This window comes from Microtus pennsylvanicus, chromosome 6, assembly GCF_037038515.1.
Source record: "Microtus pennsylvanicus isolate mMicPen1 chromosome 6, mMicPen1.hap1, whole genome shotgun sequence".
NCBI classification, from domain to species: Eukaryota; Metazoa; Chordata; class Mammalia; order Rodentia; family Cricetidae; genus Microtus; species Microtus pennsylvanicus.
This window is the reverse complement of record NC_134584.1, coordinates 10,023,760-10,038,163: the sequence shown is the minus strand read 5'-3', so window position 1 is coordinate 10,038,163 and position 14,404 is coordinate 10,023,760. Positions and strand designations below refer to the sequence as shown.

Below are 14,404 nucleotides of genomic sequence, written 5' to 3'. Positions count from 1 at the left end.
AATGGTTATGCCGCTGTGTCTGGCTGGGTATGCCTGCAGTACTATAGTGAGTGGTTCCCTTATCAATATAATTTGACCTGTTATGTCTTCTGACTGATTTTGTCTTGACTTCTTTATCAGATGTGACAGCAGAGACATCTACTTAATTTTTCTTCATTCTTATTGGTATATTAACTTACAACCTTTGCTATTGAGTTTGCATGTGTCTTTGCCAGGGAAGTGTGTTTCTTGGAGACTAGTTCTTCTTAAACTAATTCCCATCGCGACTCCATTTCATTTGATAAATCTCCCAGTGACTCAAGGTATATATACATAAGAAAATGGCCTACACATTAAACATGCACTGACAATAAAGCCTAAGGAAATTTGTTGTAAAACAAATTCTGGATTTCTAAGTACACCTATACCCTTATCGTTTATTAAATAAAATACCAAGACTGCATACCAGTGAATGTGTTTGTTTAATGTTTAACAAACAATTTGAATCTGGTTGGTATTTGGTCTTTCAAGTTATAGAAAACAGAATGCTGTTTTGCATAAATACTTAGTACAAAATGGCAGAAATCTGCTTACATCCAGTCATTTTAGGAATGGCTGGAAATTCTGTTGGAATCCAAAACCAAAATTTATTTAGCAGTTATTAATAGAATTCATCAGCATACTTAAACAGCAATTTTTATAATCAAGCATTCCAATACAATGCACAGGTAAACCTAATTGATCATTTCATTTTATGGAATATAGCAGGATGCTAGAAGAACTTTTTATTCGCTATAAGTAGACCGCTATTTCTATAAGCTTTGTAAGTCCAATAAAAACACCGCCACTCATAGCATACAGTCATCTCATCTTAGCAAAAGCTTTCACACAGCATCTGTTGTTTTTTATTTTAATGGCATGTGTGCATGGATAATTTAAAGTGCTCCTGCTGTGTGGTCAGAATCAAAGTTGTGATCAAATTCTCCAGTGTGACATGGCAGGTCCTGCCAGAGAGGCCTCCACTTCACTATGTTTGATGACTATAAACAGAAAGAGAGACCATTTACTAAGAAAGAATGCTGCAGAGTAGAGAGCTGGAGAAAGGATACTCTCTGAAAGCCTATGTGCTTGATTTGGGGATGTGTGTGTGTACTTGTGTGCACACATTTGTCGATGCCTACATTGAGCTGTATTGTGACATATAAGAGCAGAGCGTGAGCCACAGGCAAAAACAATTAGAAGGTGTTTTTATCCAATCAATTGGGCTGTGTATTTTAATTCAGTAGCTAAGATCACTTACATTCTGGGTTATTACTGAAAGAAAGTAACAGATTCTTGAGATTTCTCCCCATTGGTTGATTCAAATATCTTGTTTTTCTTCTCCATTCTTGTAATATAAATAGTTTCCCAATTTGCTGATTTGGTCGTGATTTATTTTTTATTATTTCTAAAAAAATGTATTTCTTCCTATGCCCCCAAATTAAGACATTTTTCCTCCTCTAAATTCTTTTAAACTTGTTCTGCACCGCCAGGTTGATTACAAATTGCTTCAGTTTGTGCTTTTCTTGAGATGCCTTTATTTCTTCATCGGTTTCAGCTGATAGTGTAGTTGGAGAAAATATTTCTTCATTTTCTTTCAGAAGCAGGACTTTATTCTTCCAAACTTTGCTAGTACTCAGGGCTTATGCCAAGAGGTCTGATGCTGGACTGATGGTTAGTCCTCATAAAATCAGAGGATTTCTCTTGCAATTCTTAATACTCGTTCTTTGTCCTGTAGTCTTTCAATTTTAACTATGACATGTTGATGAGGGACACCCCTCTGTATGCTGTGAATAGGTTTTATTACCTTTGGTTAATAAAGAAGTTGCTTTGGCCTATGGAAGGGCAGAATATAGTTAGGCAGGAAAGCCAAATTGAATACAGGGAGAAAGAACAAGGAATCAAGGGAGAAGCCAGCAGCTTCTGGAAAAGCAATATGTGAGGTAACAGGCCACAAGACTTGTGGTAAAAATATAGAATAATAAAAATGGGTTAGTTTGGCTTTCAAGAGCTAGTTAATAATAAGCCTGAGAAAATATGCCAAACAGTTTGTCATTAATATTAAGTGATTACTTGGGAACTGGAGGGTGGAAGAGAAGCCTTCAGTTACAATGTGTCATGTAGACCTTAGTACATCTATTTTTGGTTTGAAGTTTTATCTGCATAATATATATTTATGTAGTATTTATAATATGTATTATATATAGTATATGTATTATATATACTTATATTTCCATATGCTCAAAATATCTCTGCATTAATTTCAGTAACTAAGTATTCTATGTCTTCACCAAAAATGTTTACATTTGTTCTCTTGATCATAGTCCAGTGCTCTTCAAAGTTGTGGCTGTGCTTGTCTGTTGAGTGGTTGTTTGGTTTAAGATGTTGGTTAAAGCTAACTGCTGTATCATGATTGAACAGAGGATGGAAAACTATATGAATAATATACAATACGTTAGATCCTAAGAGCCAGAAATAAGTCAGAGGAAATGGTGTTTTCCAGCACAATAGAGCATTGCATCCAGGAATGCCCAGCAGTTGAGACAGTGCACCCAAGACCTGTGTAAGCTCAAGTCAAACAAAATCCTAGTATGGAGGTTGTGCAGGGGAGAGATGGCAGGGAATCCCACCACTAGCTGAAGGGCTATTGGCATGTGATAGCTGTTAGGAGAGAGTCAATTTTCTTTAATGATGTGGACCCTGGTTCCATATCAACCATACTCCATACCCCACTGCCAAGAGAAGGTGGGCAACACAACTTGTATTCACTTGTATTCAGTGTGTTTAAAAATAAAAGATCACTTCAATTTGGGTGGGTAGGTACATGAGGCTGAAGAGGGTGGATCTGGGGGTAGTTGGGGAAGAAGATGTGACTATGATCAAACATTGTATGGAATGCTCAAAGAAATAATAAAAATATTATTTAAAGAAAAAAACAAAATCTGTAATTGATTGAAATAAGGGACAAGATTAGTGGAAAGAAAAAACACAAATAAAAGATTGGGACATGAAAGAACTGGAGAGGAGTGTCATAAAGTAAGTAAGCAAAGAACAGGGGTAAACATAACTACATAATAAAGAGAAACGTGCAAACAAAACTGTACAAACATCAGGATGATGTGAGCAAATCATACAAAGGCTTTTTTTAAGATAAAATAAGGTCTATATAATGCTGTGTGGGAAATGGAGAAAAGTAGATGCATAAGAGGCAAAAATAAAATTTAAATTAATGTAAGTACAGGGAACTGGCATGGCTTCTTACCTAGTGTGCTGTCATCTTCAAGGTCACTAGAAGAGGGTAAGGTGATGACAGGGTTGGGGAGCCAAAAGCAAAGATGGGGCTCAGTCAAGCTAGGAAAAGGCTGCAAGGATATGGAATTGAGCTTCATTGTGTCTCAGGACCATCTTCTAATAATTCTGACACCAAGGGAATGACAATTTCACAAGTGACAAGTAAAATTTCACAAATTTTACTAACACCATACACATTATTATGTAGCCAGTTCATTGAGAAAATGTTCAATGAAGAAATTTCAGATTTACATTTTAACTAAAGTCAAGCTAGTATATGTGTGTACATGAGTTTTCTCTTTAAATGTAAATAGTCTTATTATCTAAGGACTTCTATGAAGATAAAAAGTGTAAAGATAAAAAATCGTCATATCACTGGATGCCCGTAAGGAGAGACAGCAGAACTCTGGATCATAGACCAACATTTATCTGTTTGCTTACCATCTTTCGCTCAAATGCTAAGATCCCATTGGCTGGAATGCTGGGTACAGGGTATGGAAAAAAACAAAAGACATGTGCTGAATGTTTCTCATCATTGGTGGCTTATTGAAATCAAATTATTAAAGTCCTATTAAAGTTTGGTACTTTATACAATTTTATAAGAATTTTAAATACCAATGAAGTTGATTCCAGTGCTGTTATTAACGTTGGCAGGTTTTTCACAGTGTTAATTCATAAACAAAATAAATATCAATAGAAAGGGGTCTTGGCTTAACTACTGGGTGTGTTCTACTTTACCATTACACATGGTACTCGGGCGTCACGTTCACAATGCATTCCCTGTCAGTCTCGTGATGGACTCTCACCTGCCCTGCCCCTCACTGCCTCAGACACTGGTTAGAAGATTCTGCTTTACCCCAATGATTCTTACTATTTGAGCCATGTCATTTACCAAGGGTAGCCGGTGACTTCTTCCAGACTCCTGACTTGAGCTGACATCCCGTGCCGCTGTGATGTCCCCAAGCAGAGTACTGACTTGAGCTTACACCCCCACTCCCAACCCCGTCATTGCTCTTAGATCCCACCACAGAATAGGATGCTCTGTTGCTCCCCGGGAAGATGACAGCTCCATCTGCCAGTGTCTTTTGGGAGTCTCCAAGATTTGTGACTGAGATATCTGAATGCAAGTCACCTCTTGTCCCTGAAGCTCCTATCATGCCCTGCCTGGGTCTCCATGCTGCGTTTCTTGATGCTTTCTATCGCCCTGGGAAGGGGGAAGCACAATCACGAAGGCTGACTGAATTTTTCACAAGAACACGAACTCTGGTCACCGAGCCAGAAAATTTTATTATAGAATAAAGGCTCTATCAACATGGTCTTTCATATTTATGTTTGTGAGTCATGGATTTTCTGAATGGACATTGTTGCCCATTTTCTAGTGCACACAGACATATTCCATTCCGTCTTCCATATAAGCTGGATTTTTTCGAAAACTAATATATTTAACCAGCTAACTCAAAGTAAAATTGTTGTTGTTACTAACACCGTACACATTATTATGTAGCCAGTTCATTGAGAAAATGTTCAATGAAGATATTTCAGATTTACATTTTAATTAAAGTCAAGCTAGCATACGTGTGTACACAAGTTTCTCTTTAAATGTAAATAGTCTTACTATCTAAGGACTTCCATGAAGATAAAAAGTGTAAAGTATTTTCTGTTCTGTCTTTTATACTTGTTTGTTTGAAACTCCTTCCAGACAAAACTTTCTGGTTTTATTTCTGCTTTTAAAATAACTTCTAAACCTTATTCTGTGCTTGTAGAATAAGAATCACTATGATTTGCGACATGAAATCATGGTGAATTTATTCAGGTTTTGCATTTGAGATGACTACTGATATAGGTGATAGTTACTAGAGGTGCTTTAAGACATCAGGATTTTCCAAGACAATGAAAGTGGCCTTCGAGCTCCCATTCATCTCCCTGATGCAAGAGTTATCCATCCCCGTTAAACCCCTGGTGTGTGAGCTAAAACAGCAGTTCTTAACCTGTGGATCACAACCCCACTGGGGGGTCACATGACCCTTTCACGGGGGTCGCATACCAGATATCCTGCATATCAGATGTTTACATTAAGAATCATAACAGTAGCAAAATTACTGTTATGAAGTAGGAAAGGAAAATTGCTTTATGATTGGGCTCAGTGCAGTATGAGGAACAGTATTCAAGGTTAATAGCATTAGCAAGATGGAGAAAGACCGAGCCTGCTCTGCATCCCTAATGTCTATCTGCAAAGTCTGTGTGGTGTGGAGAACCCTCGCCACGGGAACCTGGGGTCCAGGAGATTTGGCTCAGTTCAGACATGAGTCAAGTTCAAACACACAAAAATGACCTGTATTAGCACGAATCTCTTTGTGCCTGGGCAGCCGTCAGTTCACTGACGTGAGGGACCCCAGATTGTCCCTTTGGGATTTTTCTCCCCTGGCATTCTGCAACTGTTTTGATGGGCGATGGGGGTAGCATGGCCCTAGTTCCTGGGCTTTCAACTGAAGACACAAGGGGTAGATCAGCCACTCTCATCCCTGTCTGAACTGGAGTATCACTGCCTGAGTGGCCCACTGCAGAGGTCTCTGCATTGTTGAGAGATGCCCAGATGATGCCATGGGTTGGTGATCATGGCTGTGTGCCCTGTGTATACTCTGCTTCTCTGAGGATGACTGTGCTCCCCGTGAGCTTTATTTCCTTGCTGTCTTGTCTTTGCAGATTATGGCACCATCAAGAAAGTACGGGCTCCCCTGAGTCAGACCTCAGGCAGCTGTTTGCTGGAAGAAATCGAGCTTTTCCCAGAGAGGAGGAGGGAGCCCATCAGGAGCCTGCAAATCCTCCACAGCCAGAGTGTCCTGTTTGTGGGACTACAGGAGCATGTAGCCAAGGTCCCACTGAAGAGGTGCCACTTCCACCAAACACGCAGGTAAGGAATTCCCAGGCTAAGGGCCCCTGTGCCAAGAAGCCCGTCAAATCTCCTGCAGTCAGAAGTGTGTAGGAACTTACGTCTATAAACATCTTATGTTCCAGGATGCAGGGTCTTCATGAAAATAGGTTACTATGATACCAGTAAGCCCTAGTTGTCATTGGAGGAACCATGAGGGTAATAATTGTGAGCAGTCATAGGTGTAAAAATAAATTATTTATGCCGGGCAGTGGTGGCACAGGCCTTTAATCCAGTCCTAGGGAGTCACACACCTTTAGTCTCAGCACTAGGGGAATATAAAATGGGAGGAGAGAGAGGCTCAGTCTGGTTAGTTTGCAGCCGCCCAGCCTGGATAGAGGTAATACTTCTCTAGAGGCTTGGCTACCTTACTTTTCTGGTTCTCGGGGTTGAGGCCAATTTTTTGTCTCTGAGTTTTCACTATTCGTGCAGCACAGAGTTGACCACAGTGAACTCTGAAGTTTAGATTGGAGACATGCAGGCCCAGGTGCTTAGGAAATGGAAGGGGCTGCGAACTCCGTGAACTTTACTAGTACTGTGTTTGCCGTGGTGGAAACTGGCTTTGTATTCTGGCTTCTGACACGGTTCTGCTCTGGAGGGCTTGTCAGCCTTGTTCATATCCAGCCCCCTAAGCAAGGCGTGCCTGAAGGTCTAAGCCAAGGTGACATTTTTACTGTACTTACTTCTGAGACTCCCCGTGTGCAGATCATTCTGTTTCTATCCAGGGAGCCTGAGGCAGGAAATTCATAGTATAACTGTTGTAGATAATTTTCACTATGACTCCCAAAGTACTTCAGCCTCACTGTCTTGCCAAATACATGTGATTTTCTATAGAATCAAATGGAATGATATATGCATGGTGAAATCACAAGGTCTTTGCATATTTATATGTGGAAGGAAGAAGGGTTTTATGTTTTTTGTTTTTATATATAACTATTGCAAAGTTATTCTATAAAATTAAATCCGTAAGACATTCCTTGGTATCAGAAAGAGTTACAGAATATGATCGGGGTACTCTTACTGACAAACTGTGAGTCTTGTTAGTGGATAGGGGCACTTATTAGCGACCCTCTGTTGTGTATGTCTGCTTTCGAACTTCAACCAATGGCTGTGGAACTTGTTCCTGTGTGAATTTCTGTGAGTCTAGTCTGAGGCAGATGTCACTGCTTTCTGGGTGCTGATCATTTGCTGGATAACAGCAATGGTTGGGGGACAGCCCAGAGCAACAGCCTAGCCAAGTATGGCTGGAAGGATCCCAGTTTTCCAAATTTTGCTTTATTAGATCCAAGTTCTCCTGGGGATTTATTGGGGTCAGGACAGGATAACAGGCAGGACAGCATGGCCCTGTGCCATGTGAGATGTTTCTGGCACTAAATATGGAGTGTTGTTGCAAAGCGTGACAAATCCATTGCTTTCATTAAGCTTTCCTTCAATGAGTCTAGGTCATTTCAGCTCAATATGCTAAATCCTGGGTCAGTGTGGCAGTGTGAGTGTAATTGCCCCCATAGTCTCATGGGGAGTGGCATGATTACTAGGTATGGCTTAGTTGGATTGGGTATGGTCTTGTTGGGGGAAATGTGTAACTGTGGGGGTGGGCTTTGAGGTTTCCTATGCTCAGGATACCACCCAATGTCTCAGTTGGCTTCCTGTTGCCTGCCACATGTAGGACACTCAGCTATATCTGCCTGCATGCCACCGTGTTCCCTGCCGTGATGATGATGGACTGAACCTCTGAAACTATAAGGAAGCTACATCAATTAAGTGTTTTCTTTATAAGAGTTGCCTTGGTCATGGTGTCCCTTTACAGAAATAAAAACCCTAAGACAGTCCTACTGCTACCAAGAGAGGTACGATGCCCACTGTCTTTCATGCCATGGTCCATCAACCCCATCTTGAATCCACAGAGGCTGGAACCACCAGTTGCAGATGCTAGGCATGAACCGTTATTGCTTCCTTCTAGGAGAATAAGGCCAGGGGTATATCTTCATGGGCCCCCCCAGGAGAGGAGGCGCTCATGTTTCTCTCATAGCTGAATCCCCCCTCTGTTTATTTTTCACTTGCTCAGGGTGAAACAGCCAGAGATTACAGCTCCATTGTGAGCAGTCACACTGGGCTTCTGTGAGCTGCAGTCGGTAGGCTTGTGCTTGGCTCTTAGTATTCCATCTGAGAAGGGAACTCTGACGACCGTGAACCAAGCATCCCTCTGTGTGTCTTCTGATGCGTGTCTCTCAGTGTCCTCTTCATATGGAGGGATGAGAAAGGCTCCTCAGTAAAAGCTCACAAGGAGACTCTATTTTGTAAACACTACATGCTTGGATTTTTAAAATGAATTATAGGAAAAATGGAATCTTTTTAGAGAAACAATTTTAATTTTCCAGAAAAAATGCTTAATGAAGCACACTGATTAAGAATAAGCTAACAACAGGGTTATGTGATAATTTCTTTGCCAAATGCCATTCTGTAGTAAAATATCAATAATTTGGTTTTGGAAATAAATTTCAAAAAATGAAATTTTGTAATAGTTATAAAGGGGAAAGGAGCTTATGTAAATATGACACATTTGAAGAGGAAAACTGTATCACAGAATTTTTATATTCTTCCTTTTGTTGGCTACCTGTTTTCCAAAGACAATTCATACAGTTTTGCAGCAGTGTTTGCGTTTCTATCACATTTTCCTTGACTGTTGAGCCAACTCTGAAAGTAAAGTACCATTCCATTCTCATTGTTCAGATGAGGGTGCGGAAGTCTAGATGTCAATGCCCTTCTTAAAGCCACACTGAGATCAGGGCAGCCTGTATGCCCCCGGTGCAGGCGATGTTGTCGATTTTCTCTTGGTGCAGAGAAGTCACCACAGTTAGGGTTCTCACGGGGGGCTGCTGGAATCCAGTCAGACTGTACAGGACAAGGAGCGTGGAACTTGTTAGCCATGATGTCATCCTATCAGCTTCCTCGGTGCTGTGCTTGCCTTGTGCCAGACGGACCCAGTGTGGACCTTCCCAGAGCACTCCATGCTGAGTATCTGCTTTCTCTTGGGGTGATCCTGCATCCTTGGGGAGGCTGCCAGCACTGCTGATAGCTTGTCTTCATTGTAGCTCAAAAAACAGCATGGTAGCATGGGCATTTCTTTAGAAAAAAAAATTTAGTTTAGTCAAATTTTATCACAAATGTGAGTTAAAAATTTTGTTTTATTATTAGCTTCTTTAGATGCTGCCTCTTAATAAATAGCATAGACAACCATGCCGATGATGGAACCAAACCCAGAACCTTGGAGTTGGTGTCATCTCTTTAAATATTCTTTTTTAAGCAATGGAAGAGCACATTATATTTATATATTTCATGACATGAAGTGATATTTGCTGTTTTTGTTTTGAGGTACCTGGGATCTAACATCCCTGCTGTAGGTCAGTGTTTGACAATACCTCATGAGTGCCACCTCCTGGGCACTTGATGTGCATTGTCAGTGTCACCACGTAACCTCTGAAGAAGCAAAAGCTCCCGATGGCATAGAGCAGGATGGAACTGGCAGGAAAGGCAGTAACTAAGTGCCTGCCTGGGTTAGATTCCAATGCAAACTGGTAATCTTGCAGTCAGATGGTTGACAGACTCGGGCGTTGGACTGGGCGAGTTCCCATTTATCATGTCAGGAAGCAGAGGTGACCACACAACTAGGCTTTCACGGCCGTATCTAGGAGTCAGGCTTTTATCCCCTCCCACCTCGGGAAGTCTTGCACTTCCTAAGATAGTTACAGCTCTTCAACTCTCAGCAAACGGAAGCTTGGAAGGCTTAGTGGGAGGACACACACTGTTAAAGCCATTTTAAGAAGTGTGCACTGACTAGATCCGCAGCTCAAGAAACTTTCTTTGCAAAAGGAAGGAAAATATTCCAAGTGCAAAACTTCTATAGCAAGGAATGATAAGAAATTATCTTCACCCTGGTCTCACTAAGGCAATGGACCGAGCCAAGCTTGACAATGAATGGCCAGGTAAAATATATGAGTTGCTTTAGGATTCAGAAAGTTGATGACCTATACAACCAGCCAAGACTAGAAAAGAACATCAGCCCTTACCCATCAGGTAAGGGGATGGCTCTATATCTACTCCTGGAAAGCATTGCGTCCTGGGATCTGATTGTTGAGGCATCCTCCTGAAGCTTCAGAAGGGGATTTGCTGCTGAGCCATACGTGGTGGCTGGGATGGGCTTATGAATGGTTACTGGGGTGCTGGAGTGAAAAGTTGTTTTTAAGTCAAACTCAGCAGAGGGCATATGACCTATAAGACTTTGATTAACTGGTTCCTGAGTTAAAGTAGTATGTTTTTGACTGGATGTGTTTCTATTGCATATATGTGAATACAAGTTATCAAACTTACTAAATAAGTGCTTAAGTTGCAAATACAAAACCCAATACTTTCTGAATCTCTCTCGTGTGTGTGTGTGTGTGTGTGTGTGTGTGTGTGTGTTTTATGTGACACTCCTTGAACTTTTTTTTCTCCTTGAACTTTTAAAGATAAGATTAGCCCACCAGGCCATAGAGCCTGCATTCTGTGTTTGAGGGATCCATCGGAATCAAAGCGACAGTGTGTAAGTAGCAGCGATTACTGTCTTAGAGCAGAAGCGAAGGTTCTATCTGGCTACAAAAGCTTGAACCCTAAGGCCTAGCTGGTCTCTGGCTCCAGGTTCCTTCATCTTCCAGAACTCTGTGCACCTTAAAAGAGGCTCCGTACATATTTGATGAGTTAACATATGGGCCCTGCTTCTGCCTTCTCTGCTCTCTTTCCATAGCCTAGTGGGCAGAGTGGGGGCTAAAGTGTTGTGAAAACGTAGGAAAAAAGTATGATGCTATAAGTAGCCAAAAGAGTAGAAACCCACGATCCTTCAGTACTTCTGTTGTGTGACATAATGGGGAGGAAAAAAAAGCCGGCCCAGGAACAGACAGAGCCCATTGATAAAATGGATAATGGACACCTCTAGAATTGTATTTTATCAAACTAGAAAGATGGAACCATTAAGAAACAGTCTTGGGCTTCACTGGACAGAGCTTGTATCTGGTCACTATTAATCCATTTACAGTGTATAGTGCCATTAAGCTAAAGGAATTAATACCTCATTAAGAAAATTAGTATGGAAATTAAGTACTGTAGGATATTCACTGTGCTAAAGGGCAAAGTTTTCAAAGGTAGACTTAATAGGTTGTCACCATTATTAATGAAATGTTCTCTGAAGACATTATGTGCCCAGTGGAAAGGTATACTGCATGCTGAGAAAATAGCAACACCCTCCATGGTCCCAGTGATATGCCTTCGGTCAGCAGGTTGCATATTATTCAAGCATCCAGGAGGACTTTGAGATGAACACTCACTTTACAAAGCAAATATTCTCCTACAAATAATTTATCGATTTCCACGTCTCAGTGTCCTGAGTTGAGCTACAGTGGCATCCGTCTGCTTGGCCTGTGAAGTCTGTGGATTTCCTTCATCACTTCAGTCACGGAGTATTTATAGTCCATTCTGAGCACAGAGCCGGTTCCTGAGTGGATGGTGACAGATGATGCATCCCTGACCCTGCCTGTGTAGGGCTCAGCATCTAATGAGAAATTCTGCCGTAAATAAAATCATCTGAATAGCTAATGTAGGACTGAGTCAAAGGTTCTTGGGGTTGTATTACATTTTATTCCAAAATGAATTTATCATTAAACCTGATCCCAGACCATGCTAGGAATTAATCCCCTCACCTGATGTCTAATTATTTTTAAGCTATAGCTGGATTATAACTGGTTTTCAAACTCTCTGCTTCTGGAACTGAGCATCAAGGTGTGACAGACACATTCGATGGGTTCTTCATCCAGTGGGTCACTCTGAAGCCATTCAGTGACTGTGGCGACTTCTCTCCACCTTCGGTGATTGCAACAACAAAGGCAGGGGAGAGAAATCCTATGCACCCACATGCTACTTACACTGGTACAAAGCTCTCAGCGTTACTAAGAATACACACGCCCATCCAGCAGCTACTCCACAGGCCTCCTACTTTTGAGCTTCAGGTTTATAGCTGTGCAAACCTTTCCATGAAAAGCCCAAGCTGCAACAGCATCCTTGGTTCTAGACCTGCTCCAAAACTGTCAACATCAGTGGCAACTGAGCTCCCCCTGAGATTTTTATTGCTGTATAATTTACTGAACCCGTGATTTTAAAAATAGGAACATTACCATGAAAACGTCTTACTCATAAAGATACTATGAACTAGGGGCTCATTTGGAGCCTGGATGTGACTGACAGTGAGTTAGAGCTCAGACTCTCTGGGTCTGTGGTCATAAGAGCAAGAGCAGAGACTAAGATTACATAATAGTTGAGCACATTATAATAATTTAGTCCCACAAGGTTCCTATTCTTTTCTGATGTAGTTTTACTGTTGGTTAATGTAGGTCCTTCTGAGATGGCATTGTCCACGAGAGATCTTTGTACTTATATGCAGATTCCATTGATTCAAAACCTGTGTTCCACCTGCAAGTCAAAAATCAAACAGACTAGTTAGACATGGTAGTGTTTGCTAATGTCCCAGGACCTGGAATACTGAGGTGGTGGGGTATCAAATTCAAGATCAGCCTTGGCTACTTACAGACAAACTGACTTATAAAACCAATAAGTTAGGGCAGTCTGAGCCAAACTGAAGATAAACTGACAGGCCCGTAGGTTACTTTTACACAGTCGCATCCCTTGTACCAGATTCCAAGCCATGCTACAAATTCTTCACCAGGTGCTTTATCTTTCTGAGCAAATAAAGAGACTCAAACATGTGGGGAAGCATGCTTTCTTCTCGGGGTTTCATTTGCCCTTTAAAGTGCACAGCATTTGCAGGGCAGCCTAGATCTTCAATGGGTCTCAAAGGCTCTCAACAAGGTCTTCAGGCTGCGGAGATGAGCCTCCGTTGCTTTAAACGCTGGTATTCTGCCCACATGAGCACCTCCCAAGTGAGTCTTTGTCAAATATCTTCCGTCTTTTTTATGTAGCAAGGAAGAATAAAGATTTGGGGAAAATAATTGAGTTTGATTGTGTTCAACAATCGGATGCTGTTTCCATAACTGACAGAATCATTTTCAAATCCTGCTGCTGTAGTTTGCTTGGCTTGGTAACAATTCTACACTTGATAATTATGCTGTAATATAATAAAGATTAATGTTTTGCCTTATGATAGCAACTATTTAAATCTAAGGGGCAAGATTATTGTCAAGAGGGCAGATAAAATCATACTAATAATTGGTTTTACCCAAGTTTTTCACAATGTGACTTTCTCCAATCAGGACATCAGACTGATTGAGTTTTTTTAAATCTCTATTCTTTATTGTATTCTTACTGAGTATAAGAGTGGTAAAGAAACAAAAATTTAAAAAGAAATGCCACTTTCACTATGGCTATATCCATCAGAAACTCATGTTTTCCATATGGCCTCTTTAAATGATTCAAATTCCAAAAATAATAAGTCATAGTGATTGGTTCAGTGTAGACTCAGAGGAAATTATAAGTATGTGGGCTTTCTACTGAATGGGCGTTTGTGTTTGGATAGCAGTTGTGATATTTTAAGAGTGATAGAATGTTAGAAATGACCAGAACCCACAGCATTGTAGGATGACAGCTGTTATTACAAGCAGAGTTTTGGAGCCCCAAACCTTCACTCAGTGCAGAAGCCCTGTTTCAGGTCTCCCGGTGGCTTTGCAGGCAAGGATGCCCTGATCAGAAGAGGGAGTCCACCAAATCTCTCCCCTTTGAGAGATGGATTTCACCTAGTACTCATGTTAATATAATAATAGTAGTAGTAATAATAGTAATAATAAATAAAACATAGAAAAGAACTTGAGCCCTTAGAATGGTTCTGCAAATGTAGCTAGGCTGTAGTCACCCATAATGGCGAAAGTGGGGTCACAGGCAGCGCAAATCCCAAGGTGAGAAGCATACTTAGTGTGTGGTTCTATCAGTGAAGAATGATTCCCTGGCCTCTCTGGGGAGCTACACGCAGAAATTTGTGACTTTGAGCTAGTTCAACACCAGGTCACTCCCAGCTCCAGGCAGCCTATCTGGCCAGGTAATATCAAAGCAGGAAGCAGACACCTTTCAGTCCTGCCCCGAGACCCTACCTCACCTCAGCCTCCTTCATAGGTTACACTTGAAAAATCTCCA

At 41.1% G+C, this 14,404-nt stretch overlaps 1 protein-coding gene across 3 annotated transcripts in view; it reads left to right on the top strand.

Moving 5' to 3' along the window:
• Sema5a (semaphorin 5A) overlaps positions 1-14,404 on the top strand; it is a 427,200-nt gene that overhangs the window by 334,667 nt on the left and 78,129 nt on the right. For all 3 annotated transcript variants that reach the window (XM_075975776.1, XM_075975775.1, XM_075975777.1), the window contains one exon: positions 6,013-6,220. In XM_075975776.1, the coding sequence (XP_075831891.1) occupies positions 6,013-6,220 (208 nt within the window). The remainder of the gene's footprint in view (positions 1-6,012; positions 6,221-14,404) is intronic.